Source organism: Charadrius vociferus, unplaced genomic scaffold (genome assembly GCF_000708025.1).
Source record: "Charadrius vociferus isolate BGI_N301 unplaced genomic scaffold, ASM70802v2 scaffold62, whole genome shotgun sequence".
NCBI classification, from domain to species: Eukaryota; Metazoa; Chordata; class Aves; order Charadriiformes; family Charadriidae; genus Charadrius; species Charadrius vociferus.
Window position 1 is genome coordinate 1769674 of NW_009647419.1, and position 26894 is coordinate 1796567.

At 41.9% G+C, this 26894-nt stretch overlaps 1 protein-coding gene across 1 annotated transcript in view; it reads left to right on the forward strand.

The window, feature by feature from the left end:
• Positions 1 to 16833, forward strand: part of LOC104282304 (opsin-5-like) — a 30724-nt gene extending 13891 nt beyond the window's left edge. Inside the window, exons 3-6 of the mRNA XM_009880388.1 lie at positions 10237 to 10336; positions 12510 to 12614; positions 15543 to 15766; positions 16393 to 16833. Coding sequence (XP_009878690.1) covers positions 10237 to 10336; positions 12510 to 12614; positions 15543 to 15766; positions 16393 to 16833 — 870 coding nt within the window. The remainder of the gene's footprint in view (positions 1 to 10236; positions 10337 to 12509; positions 12615 to 15542; positions 15767 to 16392) is intronic.
• Positions 16834 to 26894: the final 10061 nt, after the last annotated feature.

Sequence of the window (26894 nt, forward strand, 5' to 3'; positions counted from 1 at the left end):
TCTAAACTTTTCTAGGAGTGACAGACTCAGTGTGCATGCGTTGAGGAGTACGTGACCCATGGAAATGTCTGGGATTTCTTGCACTCTAACAGACTTTTCCCAATTGTGGTGGTGTAGCTGATCAAGTTGCCAGCAGAAATCCCAGACAAATGGGGAACTCTTAAGAGAAGCTGGACATGCAATAGCCCTGCTTTAACGACGTTGGACAAGGAGGGTTCCCCTCCTTCCAATATGTGTCTGACCACTCGGGCAGAGAGCTTCTCTTTGTCTCTGGCCCCAGTGTTTGTTTGCTCTAAGGACAGCGGAGCATCCCCATACAATGAATAGTCTTGGGGCTTATGTTCCCGGGCAGGGGATGTGGATCTGAGCAGCTCTGGATGCAGAAAAGTGAATCCAGCTCTCCCATACCCTCCATGGGGAAAAAAGGGAGAATGGATCAGCAATCCCTCTGCTTTTCACAGTCACACTGCTTAATTGTTTAAAGATCTTGCACGGTTAAGATTAGGATACGGCTGCGAGTATCAGGCAATTCTAATCTTTTGTGGCCTGGAGTAAGGCATTAAAAATTAAAAGGGAGTTGAGATGTGCCTCTCACCTTGTTCTGTTGACTACTTTAGGAGCCTCATTTGCCCAGTAGCTTTTGCTGTGTCCAACCTAAGGGGCCAAGCCCGAAGCCACAACCCTCCTTGCACCAGGCAAGCAACCAGAGCTGCAGCCCTGCATAGCTGAGCATGGTGGCCCTTTACCCCCTTTTGTAGATTCAGCTTCCAGTCACTGCCTCTTGCAAGCACTTAAAAAATCCAGCACTTTTGGTATTATTAAATGTTTAGAGGTCTAGTATGACATTTCTGAGAAGTAATAATGTCCATCTTTTGTAAAAAGTAGAGGTGGGGATCTGAAACACCCGAAGAAAAATTGCAGCAGTAGGAAACTGAGATCAATAGAGATGAAAATATATGGGCTCTCTTCAGAAGTTTTGAGGGGAGCACTTGTAATGTTGAATAAATTCTTTTATATTTTATTGATGGCAGTTGCTTTCTCAGAACATGCCTTTATCTCTCTTCCTATACATGGATTGTAAAATATTACTAAATCTTTTCGGAGGACAAAACAGAAGATTAATATCTTCTTCTTTTAAGAAAATGTTCTGTAAACTGTCTGATAAATCAAAAACCCTAAAGGCATTTATGTTCTTTTATAAATAGAGTGGACTTGAAGATCATCGGTTTCTGTCCATTTAATGTAATCAGTATAGCCAACCAATCTGTTGACTTAGCTAGACTATTGACTCTGTTGATTTACTTTGTGATTTTGTGCTTTTGTAAATACCAAGACAGTGTTTAGGTATTATCTAACCTATGTGGTATGGTATTCCCTCACATTCTCCATGAGATGACTGACCAGTGGTAGCTCAGCAGTCAGTGTGACCAGGTGATAAAAGCAATGTCAGATGGAAAGGAACAAAATGAAACTTCACAGGCTTCCTTTCTCCTACTTTCCCAATACTTGGAAGATTACTGAAGGAAACGGAAGGCAGCATTCATAGAATCGTAAAATGGTTAGAGTTGCAAGGGACCTTACAGATCAGCTAGTTCCAGTCCCCCCCCACATGGACACCTTCTGCTAGACCAGGTTGCTCAAAGGCCCATCCAGCCTGGCCTTGAACGCTTCCAGGGTTGGGGCCTCAACAACACTGAGCAACCTGTTCCAGTGTCTCACCACCCTCGCAGTAAAGAATTTCTTTCTTGTATCTAATCTAAATCTATCCTCTTTCAGTTTAAAACCATTACTCCTCATCGTCTCATTACACTCCCCGATAAAGGGTCACAGAATCACAGAATGGTCAGGGTTGGAAGGGACCTCTGGACATCATCTAGTCCAACCCCCCCGCCAGAGCAGGGTCACCTACAACAGGTTGCACAGGATGGCGTCCAGGCGGGTTTTGAATGTCTCCTCCCCATCTTTCCTGTAGGCCCCCTTTAAATACTGGAAAGCCACTATAACACCCATTGCTTCAGCCCAGTGTCTGTATGCATTCTCTGTCAAACTTCTTTCATCACAACCACCCATTCATGTTGCTCTATCATCCGTTCATTTTTTCTTCACAAAACCATCCTGCTTTCAACTCACTCCATATATAACAAGCACCCTTTGTGTGCATGTCTCACCCCCACCTCTGCCTCTCATTCTCCCCAGCAGCCGTCCCTGTGAGTACCCTACTCACCACAGAGCTCTCAATCATAAAACCCAGACAAATCCACAAGCTGTTCATCTTTACCCCTAGCAACGTCCGACAAGGTGGATAAAGGTTTACTCCTGCTCACCCTCCCTCCCAGCTGGCTACAGGGCGATGTAGTTGCTGACATTGTCTTTGCTCATATCTTGAGAGCACTTGAATGACTGTTTCCCCATGTTTTTCCTCCTCTATGTCCCTGTGGGGAACTGTCTGTGCAGACACACCACCAGTGGTCGTGCACAGTGGAGCCAGAACGTGTGCTGCAGGAGTACCTTCCTCCTCAGCACGGCTTTCTGTAGCCATCTATCTTTGGCGAGGTTTCCCATCCAAAGACCGAGCTAGCTCAGCCATGCTTGGTGTAAAATATCTTGCCATATCACTGTATATCCTAGCATCCAAACATGTAGCGCTAAGATGGAGGGTGGGACAGAAGAAATCAGATTAATTTTTTTTTTCTCAAATCATAATAGCACAGGAATGTGGCCTGATGTCTGCTCAGTTGAAAAAATGTTCAGCTATCTACCTATAAGATGTTAGAAGAAATTAAACCAAATGTAAAAAGGGAGTGAAAAATAGTTATTGACTAACCTAGCACAATACTGTGGTGTGATATTGCTGGGATTTAACTTATATATAGCTTATCATTCCTGACATTTCAGTAAGATGAAAATAACCCAAAGTCGAATCATGGAAGTGGCACTAAGAGCATTAACAGATAAAACAGGTGTTAAAAGTGCTGAATAAAAGCCGTGTAACATTAGCTTTGTATTCAGATCACCTTAACACGCTAATTCACTGTGAAAGGTAGGATGTGGAGACTGATCTACAAAGCAAGTTTTTAAAAAGGAGTGCCCTTTAATTTGCCTGTGCTGGCTATATAAATCTTTCACTCCCAGATGTTTTTCTGAGCAATTTTTGTATCTCAAATATTATGAACACTAGAATGTATCCTCATTCTTGTTTCCTTGAATAACTGAGACTTGGATACTGAGGGAAAAAAAAAAAAGTTGTAGAGATATTAGTCTTCCCTATTTCTTTATTTCTGGTCCACCTTGATATAATCTGAAGAGTGTGCATATTGCAGTCAAAGCAGTAAAAGCAACTCATGGAGACATCTGTGAGCTAAATTTTAATGAGAAAAATACTTTATCTGCAGGGCAAGAGGGGGAAACTGTGCCTTTGCACAAACAGAATCATTAGCAACACAGAAGATCATTTCAGTGTAACTAATGCGACTGCAGGAAGATTACGCCAGTTTTCATCAGCCATGAATTCTCCCTCATTTTTCTGTAAATGATTATTTCTGCAGCCAATTGCAATAAATCAGGAAAGTTATATATTTGGTACTTGAAGAATTGTGTATGCTCAAACTATCTGTTTCCTTGTTTAGTAAGTCTGACACAGCCCATCCCATGCCACCCAAGCACTGCATGAAACCACACACTGCTGCCTGGAAGGGTATTCATTGCCTGATAGTGCTCCTACAGAACCAAAGCCTAAATTTTGATTCCTGCACTAGCTTTTCCTCTTAGAGGGCTTTGAAACACCCTTTTCTCATTTCCTTATGTGGAAAATAGTAGCTTTCCTCATGCTTCTGTGATGATGTGTGTTTCTAACAGATTAAATGCCTTCTGTCAAAAAGTGCTGTCCATCACTTACCTTCATCATTTAAGATCATCTCACCATGGCACTGAACAATTGATGTTCTTCTCACTCCTCCCTGTGTGCCACATCCTCTTACTGACGATTAAGCAAAATTTCATATGAAACTTAAAAATTACTCTGAAAATATCTGCGAGTATCTTAAATAGTCCTACCTCGCATTCACTCATCCTCTGTTTCACAAATATGTACTCCATTAAGTCAGTACACCGCTAGTGTGTAGGAAGCAATTCAGGTCCTGCCCCTGATCCTGTCCTGACTGAATCAATGACAAGATGACTGTTGCTTTCAGTGGGCTGTAAATGACACAACATCCACTATTTCCACACCGCTGTCCCTGCAGAAGGGTTGGTATTGCACCTGGTGGCTTTCCAGATAGCTCTTTAAGGCCAAGAATAACCTGTGCCTTTTACACTTCATTCCTGGAAGGGCTGGGCTACTAGGTCTACTTGGCAATGCATGCAACTCTCCTGTTAGGAGCTGTCAGGTCCAGTTTATCATACACAGTTGTGATGTGAAGACCCCTACCTGTCCATACCTATTTTAGAACTATAAGCATTTTCTTGGGATAAATCAGTTATCTTCTGTTTCTCTGGTTATTTTGGTAGAGGATCCAGAGGAGCTAAGAGTATCAACCTAAGAGGAGATCTCCTAGCAGCCATGCAGCTTTTTCAGGCTATCAGGATTTCTTGGTTTCTTAATGGCTGAACTGGTACCACCACTAACCTGCCCTGCCGTGTGCCTAGGAGCCTTATGAGCAGAAGAATAACTCCACTGGTGGGCATTCAGCCAGCAGTGAGAGATGACCTTGTATTAACCTGATGGTGGCTATGTAAGCAGATTCCTTCTTGCTGGGAAACAACACAGACGACTGTACTTTGGAGAATGTGAAGGGTCATTTGTAATCTCTGGGCTGTCCTGGCAGAGCCCATGAAGAGTCTGTGGGACCTCTGCTTCCCTTGAGATGTGTGTAAGACTCCAGAAACATTTACCATGATATTCTAAAAGGGCAAAGATAGTACTTCTTTACTTTTAAAATAAAAGTGTGCTTTAATCTGATGTTAATAGATCTCAGCTATAGGGGTAGGATCACCACAAGGCCACAAAGCCAAGCGTTGCTTTCTGTGGAAATGTAAAGATGAGACAAATGACTCATGAGGCTGTTTTCTTCCTTTATCTGTCTGTGTATTTGTGTATTTATATTAATGATGCTGCTAGCAACAAACAAGTAGGCTCTGACTTAACATCACCAAAGTGGAGGGGAGTTTTGGTTCAGGCCAACTGAAGAGTTTTACACAGCGTAGCACAGATGCTCCCAGAGGACAATGCTAGAGTTGTCCATCTAGTGCTTCTTAATATCTCTGTACAGTAGTTGACAGAAAGACAATGGCAATACAGCATTTAACCTGAAGATGGAAATCTTTCCATTGTATCTGGATCATCGGGTGGTATGAGCTACATGCTTGGTTGCGTCCTCCCCATTCATTCTTTATGGGTGGACGGGACAGACATGAAGCCTGCCATGGTCCCACGACATCAATCCAGAGCTAGAAAGCAGGTGCTCCCAAGCATGTGGAGATGGGGTACTTGAAGTATCTGATGAGGCTGATTAAGGAAATTCTGAAAGAAATTTCTGTGTATTTGTTCAAAAAATGATGAGCACTTGGTGGGGTGGTTGCATTCATAACCGAGCTCATTGACAGGGGCATGTACTACTACAAGTACAAATTGTGACCTCAGAGGTCTACAACTCTAATAGCTGAAAGTCAGCCCAAAATAAGTATATGTTGGACCTCTTTTGGTTAACCCAGTATATAAACCTAAAATAACTATAAGCAAACAAGTAGACTTATTCTGGATTCCCTAACCATTACCAAAGCTAAAACCTGACCTGCATATAATAGCTAGTGCAAACTGTACGTTTAGGTATATAGCATAGTTAGTATAATCATATATATGTACATACAATCATATAGCCTAAATATAGCATTCATATTTTTCCTCTATCTTTAAAATATATATACCATCAACAGAAAGGTCTAATCACTTGGTAAATGCAAAATACTGAGCGTCTGATGGTCACACTCAATGGTTTAAACTACCTAATCCTGTAGCATATCAGTTCTCGTTGTTTATTAGTAAATGAAGTACTGTTTGTGTCAGAGACCTATAATGGTTTGGGTTAATGTAATCACCTCTAAGCAGAGCCACCCTTGAAGCCTGCCGAGGCATTTTAAAAGGCAGAATGTAACCATAGCACAGCAATGTGGCAGAGGCAAAAGACGTTGTTGAAATTGTGGTAAATTATAAGCCTCTTGTATTTCCTGTATTATAGTAAATCTTAAAGAAACAATTTGAGTGCTTTAGGAAAACTGTGCATTGGGAGTTTTAAGTAGTCTCCTGTGAAGACTGATTTTGATTATGAACCGTGGTACTTCTTCCATTCGACAGAAGAGTTACTGTAAGCACAAAAAATCCAGTTGACACATTATTGCTATATTGGAGGGATGGGAGAATTATGTTGTCATTAGACATGAGTGGAATATTTTTTCACTTACTGCAAACTTTAAGAACTTGATAAATTTTAAAACATGCTCTATTGAAAGGTTTTTGAATAGAATACTTTTTCCATACGCATTTCTTAAATATTGATTAGGTGCTTTTTTGTCTCTTGAAGTTGAAGGAGGTTTATTGCTGTTATCTGTTTACATTATGATCTTGGAATAGTCTGATCTGTATTAAAAAAAAATATTCTGAAAGAGCTTGTTAAGATGACTTTAAATATATGCAATGGAATAATAATCCCTGTTAAAATTTTATCTTTTTCTTCACATATATATTATCTCATATTTAATAGAGGAGAAAGACAGGACATTGTGGTTCTGAAGGGAAGCAAATTCACTTCAGAAAATTGCAACAAATTCACCAGTTGGCCAGAGGAGGGAGCGATGCAACCTTTCTGGCTGGTGAGATCAATATTTCAGCTTAAACTGAAATGTAATAGCTATTTTGGCAATCTCCTTTTGTGCCATTAAACCTTGATTAATCCAATAATAAGAACAATAGGCTATATTTTACTCCATCTGCTTTAAATGAAGACAACCCTCATGAATCCAGTAGCAATGCATAAATATTAAAGGTAGTAAAAGTGGGGCACACCCAAGCTCATAGCTAAAAATTTGATGGTGCACTGGGGATGCCTGACTGTCCCTGTGTTGAAGCAAAGCTTAAGAAATCAATTTGCATGCAGTAGGAGCTTTATGTATTGTGGGTTGTAAATAGTACACCAAGAACATTAGTGAGATTTAAAATCAGGCACAAGTACAAAGCAGAAAAAACACAGCCTTTTCTTCAGTTGTATCTTGGCTTCCAGGCAACATAAAGATGATGAGCAAGCTCTGTGAGCATCTATATAGCCAAGGGAGTAATACTGGTATAGCAGTGAGAGAAAAGCTTTTAAAACTGCTAACCTATTCCTGTTTTTTAACAGACAAAAGGAAAGCTGGTAGATCAAAATTACCATGCAATCCACTCTGTGTTTTTGTCAAAATTCACTATTGCCTATTATCACTGCTGCTATTTGATTGTAATTAATAATAGGAAGGACAAAATTGCATTACAGAAAAATTGAGGAAATCTTATGACTGAGGAAGGAAGGAGCTGGCTGGGGGTAGGATAAAAGAAAAGGAAAACCAGAACCAGGAAGGGGAAGAGCATCACTCTTCCAAAGTAATTAAATGTTATCTACTATTCTAGTATTTCTTTGGCTGATGTTCCATATATCTTTAAAGATGCAGAAAACTGAGAATATCATACATTTTTGTTACCTACATATATTAATATCTCTGCCTATAGAAATCGGGACTATGCTAAAGCACTTTTTCTGTTGCGAACTAGGTTGGGTTCCAAACAGTTGCTTTGGTTGCTGCCTACAGTCAGTGTTGTCTGTTCAGGAGCAGAAAAAGTAGCAGAGATCTTTCTTCTGTATCCAGTAGGTGTAAGCTTGAAATAGGTTGGCTACAGCTGCAGTAAGACCCTTCGTTTTCTTCTGAAGACATATGTCTAAGTGGGCTGTTCTGCAGCTTGAGAGCCACTGCATTTACCTCCTTTATTCGTTTCATCTTGACACTTTTGTTGTCCCCAGAGCTTCCTCTCCTCCTTGGCATCTCACTCTGTCACCTGCTCCTAAACCGCCGAGCCCGTGGCTAGCATGGGGGCAGTTAGCACAGCCATCCCTGGGAGACTGCTGCCACTTTACTTACTAACTGTGTGGCCCTGGTCAAATCTCTGATGATAGCCCCCACGCTAGCAGAAGCAACAGTTATTTTGATCTGCTGAAATGCTCTTATGAAATAGTATGGAAATGAGACGGTGCTGACAATGGCTGGGTCCTATGAACTATATTGATTCAGGTAAAACTGCTTTTTTTTAGCAAAGAAAACATTTTGGCTTGTTCTTTCTTATGGTGACAGAGTTTCATCTTAAATGGTAAGGGGCAGGAGTGTATTTTTAGACCAGCTTTCCTCCCTTGTAAGTGTGCTCAAGAACTGTTTGAACTGATCACTCGATATAATTGTCTCTCTTTGGTTTGATGTCAGGGAAGAGGAGTGGGAGAATAATGCTGACACCTGCAGGTGTTAAATCATACACTGATGTATTTCAGAAAAACTCAACCAATTTCAGCACAGGAGGGCTATGATACAGACTAAGAAACTTGTCCTACTACTTCAGTATACAATCTCATAGCTAGTTAATTTCAAAGTGTTTATTTGCATCATTGCTGAAATATCACTTCCTTTCTAATCTGAAAACTAGTGCAATTGCTTAAGCTTATGCAGCCTGGTTTCTCAGTAGTCCTTGGCCACACTGTTTTCCGCATCTGTGAAGCATTGTTAGAGCAAATGGAGAAGTGGCAGCTGTTTGCATCAATAAGGCTAATGAAACGCTGAGCACATTTGTACATCCAGGTATTTCACCAGCCTCCACAGTGCACAGCAGACCAAATCCAGCCAAGAGTAGCTTCTAGCAAGTAGCTGAGACACCCAAGAAAGTTTGGGTTTTGGTGTAAACATGGTTGCATCTATACACCAAGCATGAGTTGATCATAAGTGGAGCACAGATGGATGTAGCTTGTTGTACTAGCAAGTCTTGCATGCATTTAAAATGTGAAGGGTCTGCAAAAGTTGGCATTAAGAAGTAAATAGAGTGAATGTAAGGGCATTGGTAGCAAGAAAAACCACCAGTGAAAGAAGATGATAATGCAGCCCTTCCTAACCCTTCACCCAATTTGATTTATACAGTCTGCCATGGTCTCCACTTCAAGGCTGGATTAAAGCCCCAGATTCAGTGCTGGGATAAACTGAATTCCACGGGAGTTGTGCCCATTCACACAAAGGCAGAGTTTGTTCCCGTAGAATAATGATGTGCCTTTCCGCCAATAATTTTACCACTTGAATGCCAAGTTACAGTCCAGAGACACTTGCTTAATATTCCTGCTTCACTCGGTGTAAAACTGGCACCTCCAAGAGCTCCTCTGCTTTGGCTGGTTTGGTACGTCATTGCAAGTTTTCAAAAAAAAAGACTGCCTTCAGCGTTTTGCCTGGATCATTTCCCAGCCATATAGTGCTCCCCAGCAGATGGCCACGTCCCTCTCCACCACAGTCGGCAGCAACTTCCTTCCTATAGCCATAAGAGAAGCTAGCAGAGCTGTAGCCATCCTGTGCGTACATCGCTGGGACACTGACGTCAGTGGGAGCCTACACAGCCGTACAGCTCTGCCTACGTCAGTCAGAGGTGCTGAGGATCAGGGCTTAATAAATAGTAGGCAATCAGTAGCACCAACACTGAAACTCAATCTATTGGAACTATTTAGCTTTTTTTATTTAATTTTTTAAAAAGCTTTTCTCACTCAGCCAAGCCCACCACCTCCCACGTTCTTCCCTCTTCAGCCTAAATTTCATGGATTCAGTTTGCATGTTTGTTCTGCCTAAGCGGGACAGCTGCATCCAGTCCATTTTTGCCTGTTCAGGGCTTTTCTTCTTTTCAGTTCAACCTTTTTCTCCTTCATTTGGCAAATCATTTCAGGGAAGCGCAGATGTAAGGGTGTGTTTGCTTGTTTATTTTATGTACGTGACAGAGCACTTAGATAAATTTTGAACATTTATTTGCTTTCTGATCCTATAGAAGATAGCTGCACCTGACATTTTATATTTCCTTGCTAGACGAGTTTCTGGAAAAACTTTCAAGAGCATTAACATGAAAACAACAGGAGCAATCCCTGTGGTTCTTTTCCCCTTCAGCTCTCTGCAGTAAAAGAACATCACTGCTTTGTTTTTCAGGTTGATGGCTTCCTGACGCTTCTTTTTGGCCTGGCTAGCATTAATACACTTACAGTAATCAGTGTGACTCGCTACATCAAGGGCTGCCATCCTGAGAGAGGTAAGGAATAAAGGCAGGTCCAGGTCTGCCTTCATTGAACCTGGTGCAAATCTATATTTCATTCAATCACTGGCTGCATCAAATATAAATTAGTTGCATTGCAAACCAGAACATAATGTAGTCATTTACATTACAAATATGTTTGCATAGAATCCTTCAGGGTTAACCCCAATAAGAGACAAATTATTACTAGTACACTTTGGTCCCCATGGGTTAAATTCAGCCTTGTGCCAAAGATACCATAGGTCATGCTGACCCTCTTTATTTTTCAAAATGCAACTTAAATGACTCCTAAGTGATGCATACGTCATTGTCTGGATGTCACTGTAAGCAACGAATTTCATCTTCTATGACATGATATTTGGAAAATTTCCAGTTGTTAATAAAGATCCTTGGTTCGGAAGGCTGCCCTACGTACAAACATTTTGATTCTTCAGGGCGTTTTGCCAGAGTTTGCACCCAGCAGGTGTCATGGACTTCTTTAGATGGCGCTGGGAACATTCAGTCTGCACATCTTGCCTCCAGCTTTTGTAGCACTGTGCAGCCTTCCATCCCCACATGCCTCTCCAGCCTCCCCTCCATGGACAGTTTCACACCACGGGAGATGAAAATTACTCCTACCATCCCCAGAACTGACCATGACCTGACTCTGTCCAGATGGTCCCTGTCTCCTGCCTGTCTCCCAGATCTGTAAAGCGTCGTCACCACAGCCTCGCATCCACACGTCTTCTTTCTCTATTGCCCTGTTCATCTGTAACCTGAATCTCAAACAACCACTGTTCATTACTCTCTCCAGTGCTGGAAACCTTCTGCTAACCACTTTCTTTCTGGTTTTCGAATTTCATTTTTTAATTAACCTTTGGTATAACTGCTTCTCTAAAGGCATACGAGTGTCCCACTGTACAGATCTGGTCTGAAATCCTTTACACGTTTCCTGCCCTGTGAAGCCCTCATCAGCAAGTCTATATAAACTTGCCATCCTCTACCCCTTTCCCTTTATGCCTCTTTACATCACCACACTCACCCCAGGCACTCCCTTTTGCAGGATCAGTAGAAACCTTTCCTCACTGTTCATCCTGGACCTCCTGCCAGCTGAAAACTTTGATTTCCACTCAGAACCTTATGTAATCGCTCTTCTTTATTCCTACACCTTCCATAAATTCTCCCTCGTCTTTCTTTCACCCATCCTTAGATAATGTATTATCAATTTTCACGCCTTTGTTATGACTGGCTTGCATCATCTTTCAGGCAGGAATCTATTAATGTCCGCAGGTAAAGTATGCATAAATATACTGGATGCATCATATGAGTTTTTCTCTCTAATAGCATGAGTAGTATTAGCTGTGAAAAGCGCTTCTGCAGGAGGTCTTTTCTCCACAGGAAGTTCTTCTGCAGTTTGTTGTAATGATAGACTTGTTGAAGTTAATTTTCAACACAAGCTGCTGTTGGAGCTGCTGGAATTTGGCTGTGATACATTCTATATCTTATATTCATTGCAAATTATTAAGTCGTGTTTAAAACCCACGTTTCTCTTTTGCAAAGCTGTATCACATGTTCTTCTGAGGGCATACGTAATTTATGTTGGCCTCTTGAGGAAATCTAAGCAAGTACCCAGTATAACTTTACATAAATGTAGAGGAACAGAGATTGGCGGACACATAAATATTTCCCATGTAAATGAAGAAATAACCACAATGTATGGCAACAGCAGAGCAGATTAAATAATTTGTTTTGAATGGCTAATGTAGTTTGAGCATCTAATGTATTTTCTTCTTTTTAACAGGGAAAACCTTGACATGAATAAGAAAATCCTCTGAATTTAGACTTATCTTTTTGGTTTCTATGTAAAAGTTAACATACAACCCATTCCTGCTTTTTACAAAGTTGCAAAACATAAGTCTGACGTAGAACTTGCTAATTCTGCAGCGCTCAACAAACACATTGTCTCCTGCTTAAAAGCCATTCCCTTCTGCTGTTCACAAATGGTCTGGAACACAAGCTTGACAGATGCTTTCAAATTTAAGCTTTTCTTATGAATATGCATTTTTTTGTCTTAATATTTTTTTAAGTAGCTGCATTTTCCTTATAAGCTGTTGATATAGGAGTGCATTTATATTTCAAAGATATGTTTACCTTTTAGATATTGTTTTCTGACTAATCCATGCCATTGCAGGTCACTGCATCAGCAACAGCAGTATGACGGTGGCTCTGGTTCTCATTTGGATAGCAGCTTTCTTCTGGTCAGCAGCTCCATTATTTGGCTGGGGCAGTTATACAGGTAACAGGTATCTTTCAGTTGTACTTATCTGGCACCTCTCCACTTAACTGAACAAAGATACTTACCTTTCTTTCTTGCTGCTTGTGGTAAACCAGACTGATTATCAGTGGAACTGAGAAAATCATTCATCATGCCTGACGTACGCTCAGAGTGTTGTCTGCTTTGGTATTGGCTATAAAGAGATTTTTTTTTTTAAGATATCTCAGGAGAGACTTGGACGAAGTGCATATTACCTATGAAAAAAGAGAGGCCAGAAATATTTGGCATGGTTAAGCAATGAGATAAAGGAAACTATCAAAAGACATCCTTCAAAAACTGTCAAGATTAAGAAGCTAGAAAAGAACACAAGTTCCAGCAAGTTAAACTTGAAACTATAATAAGACAAGCCAGAAAGATCTGGTGAAACAGTTTGTGAAAATATGAAAACTAACATATCAGAAGAAGAAAAAGATGTCAGAAGTGATCAGGGTGAAAGATAAGGCTAGAGCAAAAAAAGGAGGGGGGGGGGAGAAAAATTTTGAATAGCAAACACTGTGGTAATTCAATGGCTAAGAGATATTCCCACACCAGAAAATTTCTTCATGGGGAAAAGCTGAAGAAATTGTCTCAAATTAAGTCTCTAAAAATTCAACAAAACAAATCTCTAGGAACAAATGGTAATGATGCAGGAGCCCTAAAAACTGAAATCACATGACTGAAATTGTCTAGCAGTTACCTGCCTGGATGCTGTAGGCATCTGCATCTTCTGAGAAGTCATGAAATCTATGAAGACTTATTAAAGTAGCTATTTGAACATACCCTCTTACTAATTAAATACATAAGCTTTGAGGTATCTCTGGACCCTTGAAGGATGGGTGTGAGAAAAACATCCATTTATATGATTGGTTTAATATTCTATCCCTCCCAAACCAAAATGTTACCGGGATACTAGGCTCAATGGATGTTTTGTTTGAGACAAAACCAAACTGGTTAATAGACTGTTCTAATTTTACATCATATTTTGGCACTCCAGATGTGTCAACAACTTGGGGAGTTTGGACTCGTCACTTTCTGTGTATCTTCTAGCCATCTGTGTTTTCTTTTTACATTGACCTTATTAGCTCTTCATTTGTAGAAGGATTTCTGATGTCCCTTTTTGGCCTTAAACTGGAGCCAGGGACTTCTTGGGCATCACTGCCTTGTCAGGGCACCCAAGTGCCCCCATGGATCCTGTTTGTACTTTGGATTCAATTCCTTAACAGTGGTCTTCAGGACCACTTCTAGGAGCACTTTTCACTGCTGAGAATCCCAGCGGTTTCAGGTTCCTGGGCTGTCTGACTCTAAACACATTTCCATTGGAGATGTGGGAGCCCAGCAATGGCAAGTCTGGGACCAGGCAGCAGGTGCTGGCAGACCACAGCACATTACCCCTGGCTGCCTTGCCACCCCTCCCTTCTACACAGCAGCCGCAGGGCTCCCCAGGACCCCGCTGATTTTTGGAAATGTCACTTGCCGCTGTCTCTGCAGAGGGGGAAAACACAGCTCTGAATTCTGACTTCTCATGTCATTTGGAGGCTGCTTTCTTTTTTCAGTCAAAAGTTTTCACAAACTAGAAACCCGGCATTAAGCCAGATTTTATGGTTATCTTTTTGAATCTTGGGGTCTATTCATGAAAACGGTGAAGGAGACAAAAATCTGTTTCTATTACTGAACACATCCAGACAGCAACACCTAGAGTATTTGGTGTTAAAAATACCAAGCTCTTTTTGATGAGAATCATAAAAGAGATTTTAATCTATTGCTCCTATAATTCATCCTGTCTAAACCTTCTACCACCTGTGAGGAATTAAGGGATTTTTTTTTCTTCAGAATTATCACTGGATGTCAGGAAGAGATCTGTTGCTAAATCGTGCAGGCTTCACCTGTATTGTATCTCCAGGACTTGTTAATACTTGACTTACGTAATTTTGGTTCATGCTTCATTTATTTATAATTCAATTTGCTGCCATATGTGTCAGAAAAAAAACCCAGGTTTTCCACTTAAAAAGAAAAATCAACAATTCACCATCTATAGAAAACCTCTAATGCTATTGAACTCAAGTTTTATATAAGTACACATTTGCAAACACATCAGAGGGTTTAAAGAAGTCAATTGTTATTTATAAAAGTATTTAAGCAGACACTGCACCTTATTCCCACTGCCTTTCCCTTAAGTACCTGATCAGCAAGTGTCCTTTTGTGAATCCCACTAGCTGCAGATACTGCAGTCTGCCTAACTTCATTTTAAAGAGCCTGCAGCTCCTTTGTAGTTGCATAACTCTATGCTTCCCATTTAGCAAAACGTCTCATATCTTTCTAAGCATTTATATGTTTCATCTTCCCATAATCTTTATTATTAGTTATATCAATTTGCTTTCATGGCTCTTGCTACAGTCAAAACTTAATTGCCTTTTTGTTTCTATTAAAAACCCCTCAATATTTTTATTTCCTACTTTGCTATGTAAGTAGTGACTTTTTACGTCGGGCATATTGTCTCTTTACAATTGCTTGTTATGGTGTTACAGTGCTCATCTTAGGAAGTTATTATGTAGGTTATTACAAATAAGAGTAGATAACACTCAAAAATCTCAAACCTACTGAATGAATACTCTCTTTTTTTTCCTAATAAAGTATCATAATCTCCTATTCAGAAATGAGAGTTTGTGCATTATGGATGTACACTGGAAATCTAAACTGGACAGAATGATAATATGCACTAAAACTTGTTACGGTCTAGCTGGTCTTGAAAAATTGTTTATGTAGGAAATTATGTCACAGCTTATTAAATCAGAACTATCAATCCATTCTTTAGTGCTTAGAAGAAAAATGCAGCATTTGAACTGATAAATTAATTGCTTAAAAGCAGATTAAGGTTCTAAAAATGCTAAACAATTTATTTTTGCTTTCCAGATCGCATGTATGGCACATGTGAGATTGATTGGGCAAAAGCCAACTTCTCTACAATCTACAAGTCCTACATTGTCTCCATTTTTATCTGCTGTTTTATCCTACCTGTATCAGTTATGGTCTTCTCATATGTGTCAATTATCAATACTGTCAAGCTAAGCAATTCATTAACAGGACTGGGTGATCCAACAGACAGACAGAGGAGAATGGAGCGGGACGTCACCAGGGTGAGTTTGGGTTTCACGTTGGGTGGGATTTTTCTCAATGAAATCTGTCATTCCAAAAATTGGTCCCAACTAGAACAAAACGAATCAGTCGCATTTCATTTCTCTATATTCTCTAGTGAGAGTCTCAACTCAGTGAAGAATATGAGGATTGTTTAAAACTCCTACCCTCGTCAGTTGGCTAATATTGGTGCTACATCACATGTGAAAAATAATCTAAATATAATTGGAGTGGGTTATACCGCATAAAACCAAAAGTTTGGGTTTTCTTTCCTTTCAGAAGTTACATTACTTCTGAGCATACACAGAAGTTACAGTGGAGATCTCAATTTACTTACTGTTGACTGAAGTCTACCTGAAACCCTCTTAATTCATATAAACATACAGGTGACTGTAGCTATTTTCATTCCTTTACATGAGGCATTGCTCAAGCACACCACCACACCAAAATTAGATGTATCACACTTAGGTCTGCCTGGCTCCATCGAAGCTAACCTTTTGCTTGCCTTTACTCTCCTGTGAGCCATACCCTTAGGACAATCTGATGTCTCCCTTCCAGCCAAGCGCCAAATTTGCTTCCCTGATGTCTTCCAGAGTAGATTTAAGATTGTTCTTCTTCTGTCTTTTAGGTTTCTATTGTCATTTGCACAGCCTTCATTATTGCATGGTCACCATACGCTGTCATCTCTATATGGTCTGCATATGGTCACCCTGTGCCGAATCTTACCAGCATCCTTGCCAGTTTGTTTGCTAAGTCTGCCAGCTTCTACAATCCCATTATCTACTTTGGAATGAGCTCCAAATTTCGGAGGGACATTTTCATCTTGTTCCATTGTGCCAAGGAAGTCAAGGACCCTGTGAAGCTCAAACGTTTCAAAAACCTCAAGCAAAAACAACAAGAGCCTTCTCAGAAAGAAGAGAAGCATGCAGGAGAAATGCACCCTGCACCAAGCCCTGATTCTGGGGTGGGAAGTCCAACCAATACCCCACCTCCAGCAAACAGGGAAGAGTATTTTGGTATTCTTGATACACCGTCTAATAACCCTGATATTGAATGTGATAGACTGTAAGTTTTGTGGCCACTTAACACACGCACCCACTTTGTGTTCAGGAAGACCCTCTTCAGATCAGCGCTTGAGTGATTTCCTAATTCCCAGTCCATCTGTTTCTTGCTATAGCACTGATGACCATACAACTCAAGCAAATCAGATGGTAAAGTGATATTTTCCTTCTATGTAGGTACAAAAAGCTATGAAGCACATTACATTGTGGGCAGCACACCCAGTGCCAGAAAAATTTGATTTTTCATTTGCGTGCAGGAAAAGCACAACTGACTTGTGAAGAGTAGGCATTAGCTAACAAAAATAACTAATATGTTCCTACCCAAATTTTTTTTCATTGGGAGATTAGATTTCCAAAAATGTTTTTTGCTCTTCAACAATCCCAGCCACAGAGGGTGGTTTTAGCTCCGTGGTGCTGTAGGAGAAGACGGGCCCTGCTGAGATGGTTGTGGAGCTGCTGCAGCTCCGATGGCTGCGAGCCGATAGGCAAAGCCGTGTGTTCCCTGCGGGGCAGCGAGGGGTGCCTGCCGTGGGGGTGCCTGCATGGGTGCCTGTCTGGTCACCCGTGCCTGCCTCCGTGTGTGTCTGTGCAGGTGCTAGGAGCTGTAGATCTTGGCATTTGCTAGTCACTGTCATCTGAACAGTGGCTTCATGCTTTTTCTTGTTGGTCTTCAGAATTATTTCCACCTTCCCTGACCTTCCTGGTGAGCAGGGCCTGGCTGGAGCATTCAGACTGAGGAAAGCTGGCTTTTAATTTTACTGATGTCTCTCCAAACTGGTTGTTTTTCTACTGACTATTAACGGCGGAGCAAGATGTTGTACAGGCAATGAAACCAAAAAAATGACACTAAGGTTTTAAGAGTACTGATGAAGTGTGGCATCAGAGCTATTTACAAAATATAATCCAACACTTCACTGCTGCTTCTAAAGAAAGTTTTTGTACCTGCCTATGGGTAAAAAATGACTTTTAGATAAATGTAACTAAGTACCAATTAAGGGTAGTGATTTAAATGGCTAAGATGTAGGCTTAAATCAGTAGCAAGTCTATCAGATGTTATAATAACCAGGTATTCTACCGAGTTTATTTTACAGATTCAAAGTGAGGAGGTATATCTTCATAATTCCCCATATTGGAAATGAATTGCATACTCACAAACTTCTGTACAAATGTCTCTGTATTAGCCATGGAAATTGTGGGTTCGTTTAGTGCCGTTTGCAAGTTAAACAAGGGGGAAAAAAAAGAAGAGAAAAACCCCAACAACATTGGTTGTTAACCTTACTGCTATTTATGACTTTTTGGAATCTCACTGTCTGGGTGTGCTAAAATGTAGTTGTTTTGCAAAAGTATGCTTTTCCAGATGTGTTTCTTGGGAAAGTTACAAAGAGAGCCTGCCTTCATTTCCCCCATTACTCTATTTGTTTTGAGAAAATCACCTGTCTTTTGAAGTTAAAAACAAATAAACATTATAAGCTACAGTGGGGAACTGTGTTTTCTTTCATGGCCACAGATCTGAACTACAAGAGTATTCATTTTTGTGGAAAATGTTGAGATATGGGTGCTATTTCATTACCATAAATAATTAAAAACAAGTAAGTAAACAGTTTGCTTCCAGATAAAAGTGCATGCCATAGCTGCAGAAATAGATGAAATCATTTAGGGCAGAATCCTGTCACAGCTGGCTGCAGCCAGGCTGGGCTAGCCAAAGCTAGCTCACAGTTTTGAAAGCTCCTAGGTGTAGCACAAAATCCACCTCGGTAACCCTGCTGGACTGAGCCTTCTCGCTGCTGAGAGTGCTTGGGTTTTCCTCCAAAGAAAGAGGAGTGCCATGCATCCCCATCGGATGCGGTTCTCAGAAGTACCTGCAACCGCGGGTGTGCCAGGAACCTGCCTGTAGAACCTCCATCGCCATAGGCACCAGGTGCCCTTTTAATCTGTATTTCTGCTAATTTCTGGACAACTAGGGAAAATTCTTGCCTTGCTGCATTGTAGCAACGCTGTTGATCTGAAGGATTCAGACTGTGACATAGAAAGATGTAAAAAGGGCAAGGGGGAAGCTGGAGCAACAAGGCCATTTCCAAGAGTGCACCCAAACTCCAGCTGAAATCTCTACTAGTTTATATGCCATTGAGCATGCACAGTGAGGTTGGACTGGGGGAAGAGGAGGGAGTGGTAAAAATGAACCAGAATAGGAGCAGAGGAAAAATATAAGAGGGGGAGAACAAGATAAACAGGGGAGCAAAGGGCCAGAAGCCAGAGGATGCATACTTGCTGAAAGACAACTGGAAAGAGCCAACACAGAAAAAGCCTTGACTGGACTGTGGCAGACCCCGCTTCTGCAAGACCTACGGCTACAATCTGTTGTGGATATATGGTAATACCATGGGACTGCATATCTGTAGAGCAGAATATCTGGTTTTGCAAGTTACACAGGGGAAAAGAGGATGGATGCCTTCGCAGGCACCAACCTGTGCTCCAGGTTCAGTAACAGCAGGAGCACATTTGTCACTGAAGTTACTCAGGTTAAGTTTCCAGCCCTATAGCACCAGTGCTATGCAGCTGTACCCAAGACATCAGCAAGTGGCTGAAGGCAGAAAAAAGATCCAGAATCTGTTACTGCTCAAGTGCAGGCAGGGGAACCTGCTTCAGCATTTTAAGCATGCGAATCAACAGAAATTGATTTGTAAAACTCTGCCTGTGTCCTGCATTTCCTCGCCTTGTCTCTGGTCCCATACATGTGGGGACAAGGCTGGCCCCTGCTGCTGCCTCCATGGATGGGCTCCTCCTCCTGCTGAGCCCACACTGCCAGTCAGCGAGGAGCAAAGAGCTCAGGGGCTTAAGACAGTCAGCAAGTCTAGATATGCTGAAGGGGAATGATGGGGGTTTATGCTTTTTACTTACCAAGAATGAAGTACGGTGCAAACAGGACAAAGAGTCCTGGAGTCAAATTACTCCTCCCCATAACCTTGCTGCTCCCCACAACTTTGGATTTTCTTTTACAGTGGATGAATTTTAGCAGCAGAGATGTGAGAATACTGTTGTCCTGACTGGTATCCTAGTGATGCTTTCCTGGGAAACTGCAGCTTTGAACGGTCTCTGTCTGAGACAGTCTTACAAGGGAGGTCCCACTGACCTTGACAAAGCAAAGGACTACCTGCTCCCAATGCTTTCTCTTCAGAAACATTACATTTTTACATTTTTCTTATGCAAAAAACCGATGGGTGTGCCAAAGACAGGGCCAGACATCATATCATCACAGGAGAGGATATCCCATCCCAGTGCTGCCACTCCACCTTGTGTGAAGACACACAGCAGGCAGGTAGCGCGGGCTTGCTAATAAGACCTGATTTTTCCACTAACTCTACCACCAGGGGCCTTTTCCAATGTGTTTTGTATAGAATGGATTAGTGCCAGCCTGCACAAATGACATCTCATAACTATTGCTAGTATCCAAATGGTCTCTTGTCACGAGGCAGGAGAACAATATTCATCCTTTTGGCATAGCAATTGTGGCATGTAGGCTCCTTCTGTCTCTCTTGCTCAGCCCTGGATAGTACTGTGAGATTTTGTAATTGTTGGGGTTGGTTTCATGTATGGCACACTAAAGTAGCATCATCTGGCAGAAGGCAGTAGGCCAAGCAATCCTACCATTTCCAAAGGATGCTCTCAGCATTTGCTGTCTTGTTCCAGCAGGATCTGAGACAGAGGTTAGCGCTCTTTTACCCTAGGTGCAAGAAACCCAGCCATGAAAACCTTGCTAGCTGCTAATTATCCACTTCTGTACTCGCAGACCTGTTGACATCATTAAAGCACTCCGGCAAAAATGACGTGCCTCAGCACAGTAAAGTCACTCTGCAAAAAGCCTGAAGCCCTTAAGCCACCCTTTAAAATATGCCGTTAGCTACTCTATATATTCATTTCCAAACATTTCCCACCTGTTTTGATTAGGTATTGATTAGTACACTCAGCAGCTGAGTTCTTAATGGTTACACAATTCATGTATTTACATGAGTATCAAAAATCTCATCAGCTCTTACTTGATTATTTCTTCTTATCAATATTATTCATAATTATCAACATATCAGTATTATACCGTAATCACTGTAGTTATTAATCATGAAGTGCAGTTATTAATACTCACATGTACAACTTAGTCTTGCAGGTGGATTACCAACAACCCTGTCACTGACACAACCCTTTCACTTGGGCTACACAGTTTGAGTGCTCAGGTTAAGCCAGGATTACTTCTGTTCAATTCCCATATTTAAAAATAGCCTCTTCTGGTTTGGGGAAAAAAAAAGGTTATAGTTATAATTTGTTTATTTATGCCAAGAAAACCTTTGGGGCCCACATTTCCCCTGCTGGCATATTTGCCAAGCTGAAAATCCTTTAGGGTGTCAGCACGTTGAAATACATAGCAACATTTCTTAATAGCTTTGACATTTCTAACAGTAACATGAATAACTTGAGTGTGTAGTTGGAGGGAGTGGGATAGCATACTGCAGCCCAGTCCCTGTTCTCAGTGCTATTATGTTTTTTTACCTAATGAGTCATGTAAAAGTGTTTCTTGTAGCAGAGACCAGGAAACAGGAAATCCCCCTCCACCCCCCTTAAGACAGTGACTTTATTACAGTGTGAACTACTCAGGCTTGCACCCCCTTGCAGGCTCTCTCTCCAGCCCTATAAATCCTTCATTCTTTGCTGCACAAACTGACAAGATAAGAGAGATAGGGAGTGTGCCCACCCAAGCATGGCCTATGGTTTGGCACTTTCCTCAGGAGGGAGAGAGATGGAGACAAAAATCCCTTCGCTAGGGTAGGGCTGGATAAGAACGTGTTTCTCTTGCTACCCTGGGGAACAGTCTCATCCCCAGGCAATAATAAAAAAAGGTGGGTAATGGTACCACGTCTGTATTTTCAACTATCCTGGAGATAAGCCAGCCTGGCAAACCAGGTTCTCCTGCAATGCTCTGTGTGTCCCTCTGCCTACCTCTTGGCCTGCTAAAGGCTTGGGGTCTGAGCCTTCTCAGCACATCAACAAATGCAAAGGATTTTTGCAAGCACGTTGGGAGCAGACCAAAGTGGAAGTGCCTGCAGGGTCAAATGGGCCTATGTCTAGTATGTGGTCCAAAGTGCCTAATTCCTGTCTGCAGCAAAGACTACACAGTAGCTAGCCCCCAATCCCTTCCTGTGTTGATGATCTAGGAATATGGAAAGCTACCATACTATGCAATTAGGGGAAAAAAAAATACCTTCAAGATCATCATGGTCCACATGTATTCTTGCTTTCTGGGGGATGGCAATTAGGAGATTCCAGATGAAACAGGCTAAAAGCTGAAAATGGGATCTTCTCCAGAAGAACAGAGTAAAGGTACTACCGGATACACATATACATAGATCCTGCAAGAAGTTTTGTGCATGGAAAACTCTTATAAAACTTCGTATACCAGCATTCAGATTAAAAGACGTGGCTAAGTGAATTGCATTGACTGCAGGAGAGAACAGGAGCCTGTCAGCTGGGCCTATGGTTTTATCTACAGCTTTGAGTTCACAAACATGTATTTAATACATATTTCTGAAAGTTTGGTTTTGAGATTGGATTTTTTTTTTTTTTGTAATCTGTCTATATAACAATAACTCATCAAAAAAGGGAAGCAAGGATGCATCCTTGATGTGCAGGAGAAGCACAAGAATAAATTTAAGATTCAAGGGATGTCAAAGTGGTAATACAAGAACACAGAACAATAAGAAAATTACTAAATGGAAAGTAATAATCCCATTGCTAGTACAAAAATCAGGGCCACACTCAATGATCAAAATAAAAAAAGAACTCTCTACCAGCTGTCTCTGCCAATAATCATCCTCTTTTATGCTCATTGAATGAGACAAAAGCCCTCCGGGGATAGCAAACACACAGCATTTAATTACGTAATAGGACGTAACCTAGTAAAACAGGAGTGGAACAACTTACAGAAACCGCTGCAATAAATGCCCTCCTTCACTGGTATTTGACAGCCTCCAGTAGCCTTTGACACCGTACGCCAGCCAGCCTGGCTGCTGGAAAGAACCACCGCTTGAGCAAAGCTGGGATGGTCCTGGAGGGTGTGCGTGTGGCTGGAGGCACATCAGACAGGTTCCGCACAAGGTCAGTGCAAGCTGCCCAAGCAGGAGGTGCCTATGTGTGTCATATCTGCTGCAATATTTGCAAAAGGAAGAATGAAGTCAAGAATAATGTCTGGCAGCCCAAATGAGAGCGTGAACATGTCTTGGTGATGTGAGCTGGCAAAGCCTTACCACGTGGCAAAGATAAGTTTCAAAAGGATTCGTATCATATAATGTTCACACAGAGAAGTGGAAGAAACTTAGTGAACTCAGGGCATGCTTCTCACCAGTGGTAAACTGCTGTATGAAATGAACAAAACTAACTTCTCTGAGAACAAGCTAGCCGATCGCTAGGGTTTCGTGTAGCCTATATGTGGATTTAAAGGGAATGGAAAATGGGATTTAGCTCATCCTTGATTGATACCGTGTTACCTGGCAATCCGGTCCTCAGCTTCCTTTGCTGAAAGGCAGTCAAGTACAGCAGCATTGTCATGTGTCCTATAAGAAAAAATCAACCCAGGCAAATGACCAGTTCAAGAATTTGAGTCTAAGTCCTAGCTCCAGAGATAAGACCCATTTCTCCCCACAGTTCAGGGGAGCTATTACCAGACCATTCCCTAGCGTTAGAGTCAGAGCAAGGGAAAACATTCACTTTTGGAAAGCTGGTGCACCTTATTCTTTGAAAGACACTATACATTCTTGAAAATACACATTCCTGGAAAGATAGATAATATACCTTAATGTGATGGCACGGACAGGGAGTCTAAAGGAGTGAAGGTAGAGTACCATGAAAGTCACTGATCACTGCCTGACTATCAAAGCACAAGAACACCTTTGCAAGTCGCAGAAGACTTGGATCAGCCATGCAACATACAAAAGGACAAAGAAAATGGGCTACCAGGACAGTAAAATTGGTATGCTTATCTCATATTTCACTTTTTCCTGGTATGACACAATCCAACTGAGGCATACGAACCTCTGCAAGGACCAGAGGTGTTGCACAGTATATTTGCCCTGCAAATTGCTTTCATGGGTTGGCAGGCTGGGAGTGCAGGTTAGACCCACGTCTGGGGAGCTGCTGCCTGTTTGGTGAGCTACAATACTGCTTTAATTGGCTGTCTTTTCTTTGGGAGACAAATGTCACTGCTAGACCTTGGCTAAATTCACAAGAAGGTCTTAAACATTTCAGCTTCTGAAAGAAGTCTGAGGTTTTACAAGAGGTGTAGAGTATGGGCTCAGAAATTGTGAGGAAAGGTGACTCTCTTAAAGGGTTATAAGGAAAGACCAGGCTAGCACTAGGATAACCAGTCAGGTGTGCCTGCAGATAAAGAAGCTGAAAACCTTGACATCACAACACACAAACGAGAAGAGAAAGGCTATATCATCTCTGGGCTGCAGCACTATTTAGCACACTTGAGTCTTCTTCAAGTTAGCGTAGACCTCCTGTTTTCGTATGCCCCACTCACTGACTCTGTGTAATGGTTTCTGGTGCCCACTTCCATCTCTGTTGATTTGCTGCATCCCTGAGGAGAAATGGCCTCCCAGTTTCACATTTCCAGTCTAACAGAAATCCCACGTTCCAGGCTTTGTGTTTGCAGCTTGTTATATTGCCACATCCCATATTATGCACATATCCCATTATGCACTATTAGTAGGTGCTTTGGCAGCAGAGAAGGAAAAGCACAGCCAACAACCAGAAAGTTAGCAGGGGTGAATACAACACCAAAACGCTTTCTAATAAGAATTCTTACTGTGAAGCAGGCACAATTTTCCCCAACTGATTTTCTTCATCCAACCTATTATGAAAATGGAGCATCACTATGGAACAGTGGAACATGGGGAGTTCCCACAACGTTAGCTCTTACCTGTTCTGCCCATAAAGAGCCCTTTAAGCATTTACCACACTAACAGCAAAGAATAAGCCTAGCATATGCTTCAGGAGAACACTATTGAGAGTAAACTCCCAGAAGTCCTCCTGCAAAGACACCATGAATTTGGGGACATTCCCCCTTTACAACCATATGCAACAGAAATGAAGTTGGCAGTGTTAACAATCTATACCTGGGATGATACTTCTGGCCTCATAAAATTAAATTCTCCAAATAAGACCCACGCAGTGAATCTGCTCAATACTCTGAAGACCTTTGCCTAATGCCTCCATCTGCAAAATCTGGAATTGTACAAGTTCAGTGGGCACAGTCAGGTCTAGGGATGCTCAACATATGGTCTCTCAGCTGTAGATCCCAAAGGTTTTTAATGAAGATGACATGCCTCAGCTGCCTCTAATCCTGAAGAATCTGATTGCCTTCTGAATAGCAGAATACACCCAAAGCACTTCTGCCATGAAAAAGTCAGGTTTATCTTATTTTTTAATACAGGATCTTGCAAAGTAAGCAAAGTAAAAGCTACGTGTGGTCTGAGCAGTCGCAGTCATTAACAGCATTGAAATTTTCTCTGCTTAATCACTACAGCAGGTTTACCTCATCTCTTGGTCTCATGGATTTACAACATTTTACTGACCCACCTAATCTTCAAAGAGCAGAAGTGCCCTGACATCCTAACCTACAGCTGATCATAGGAAGCCCCCATTATGAACTGACCATTTTCATTTCTTAGGACAAGGCCAACACAGCAAAGCAAGCTTTTCCAGACTCACCACAAGAAAACCAGCTCATCCCCGTTGGTCTGTAAATCCCTGTATTAGCCCAGGTTACAAACAGAAGACAAAAGACCAGACCATCGGGCGGCGAGGGGGCATGCTCCCAGCCTCTGGCTCCCATTCAAGCCTTTCCTTGACACCTGGATAAACCCAGCAAGGATTAAGTATGCTCAGCAGGGCCGGGAAACTAGCCTGCTCTGTGGCTGGTCCCCCCCTTCAGCACTGCTTTGACTTAGTCACAATTATTTCAGGCTTTGTTAACCAGGCATGGGTCGATTAGACTTGCTCAACAACAGGCTTAAAATACAAATAATCCAATTAACGAAAGAAGCAGAGTGTAAAAGTGTTTGGAAAGGGTCAGGAAAGCCAGGAGGAGCAGCCAGCACATCCCTAGTGGGACATCTCCCTCCAAACAAGGGCGCACAGAGGCCCCTTGTCAGCTCGGCGGGGGCAGCAGCATGGCTGCTCTTTGAACCCCGCAGTCCTCGGGACCGTGACGTTTCACTGGGACTCAGAAAACCAAGGTGGGGAGGACAAAGCTCCATACGCCATGCAGACATTCAGGCTTGCAGTTAAACAAACTCCAGAGACAAATGCTAACATTTGCAACTGCTGCCCACTTCCGATCCTACCACAACATCTCAGCAAGGGCTTATATAAAACTTCCCTCTAGCCCATCAACCCAGCCTTCGTTAGGCAACAACAAAGAAATGTCAGAAGTGATTTAAGAGTATATCTTTAGCCCTGAAATGAGTGTTTGTGCTTAGGCTGAGGGGGGAGAGGGGAGTGGGAAGAGGAAGATTGAGGAGCGTTCGCAATTATTTACATTGCAGCCACAGAATATATGTGTAGGGCTATTCATTCGAAATGTGGTCATTGATAATGGCATTCAGCTGCAGAAATCCCTAAATATCATCTAGGGATAGAAACAACTCCTCTACCCGCCTGGAGTGATGAAAATTCAGAGCTTTGGCTCAAATTCCTTGTACCACTGCTCCAGTCCTGACCCTTGCTGTGTAAAACCTTGTGACTAAGAAGCCATGTGACTGCAACAAACCCCACCATTGATGCTCTCTTTCAGAAAGGATCATCACAAACATTATCCCTTGAAAATCCAGGGCGAAATCCCTCCAGCCCTGAGTAATGGCTCAACTTTGGTGTTTATGGCCACAGCAGTTTCGAGACACGAACACATCTGTAAGATCTGCTGTTGAAGCACTGAGGAAAACCCAAGATCTTCCGCAACAGCTACGTTTGTTCCTGCCAGACCCAAACAGCCAGCTTCACACCTGCACCCTCCCTCCAGCCTCCC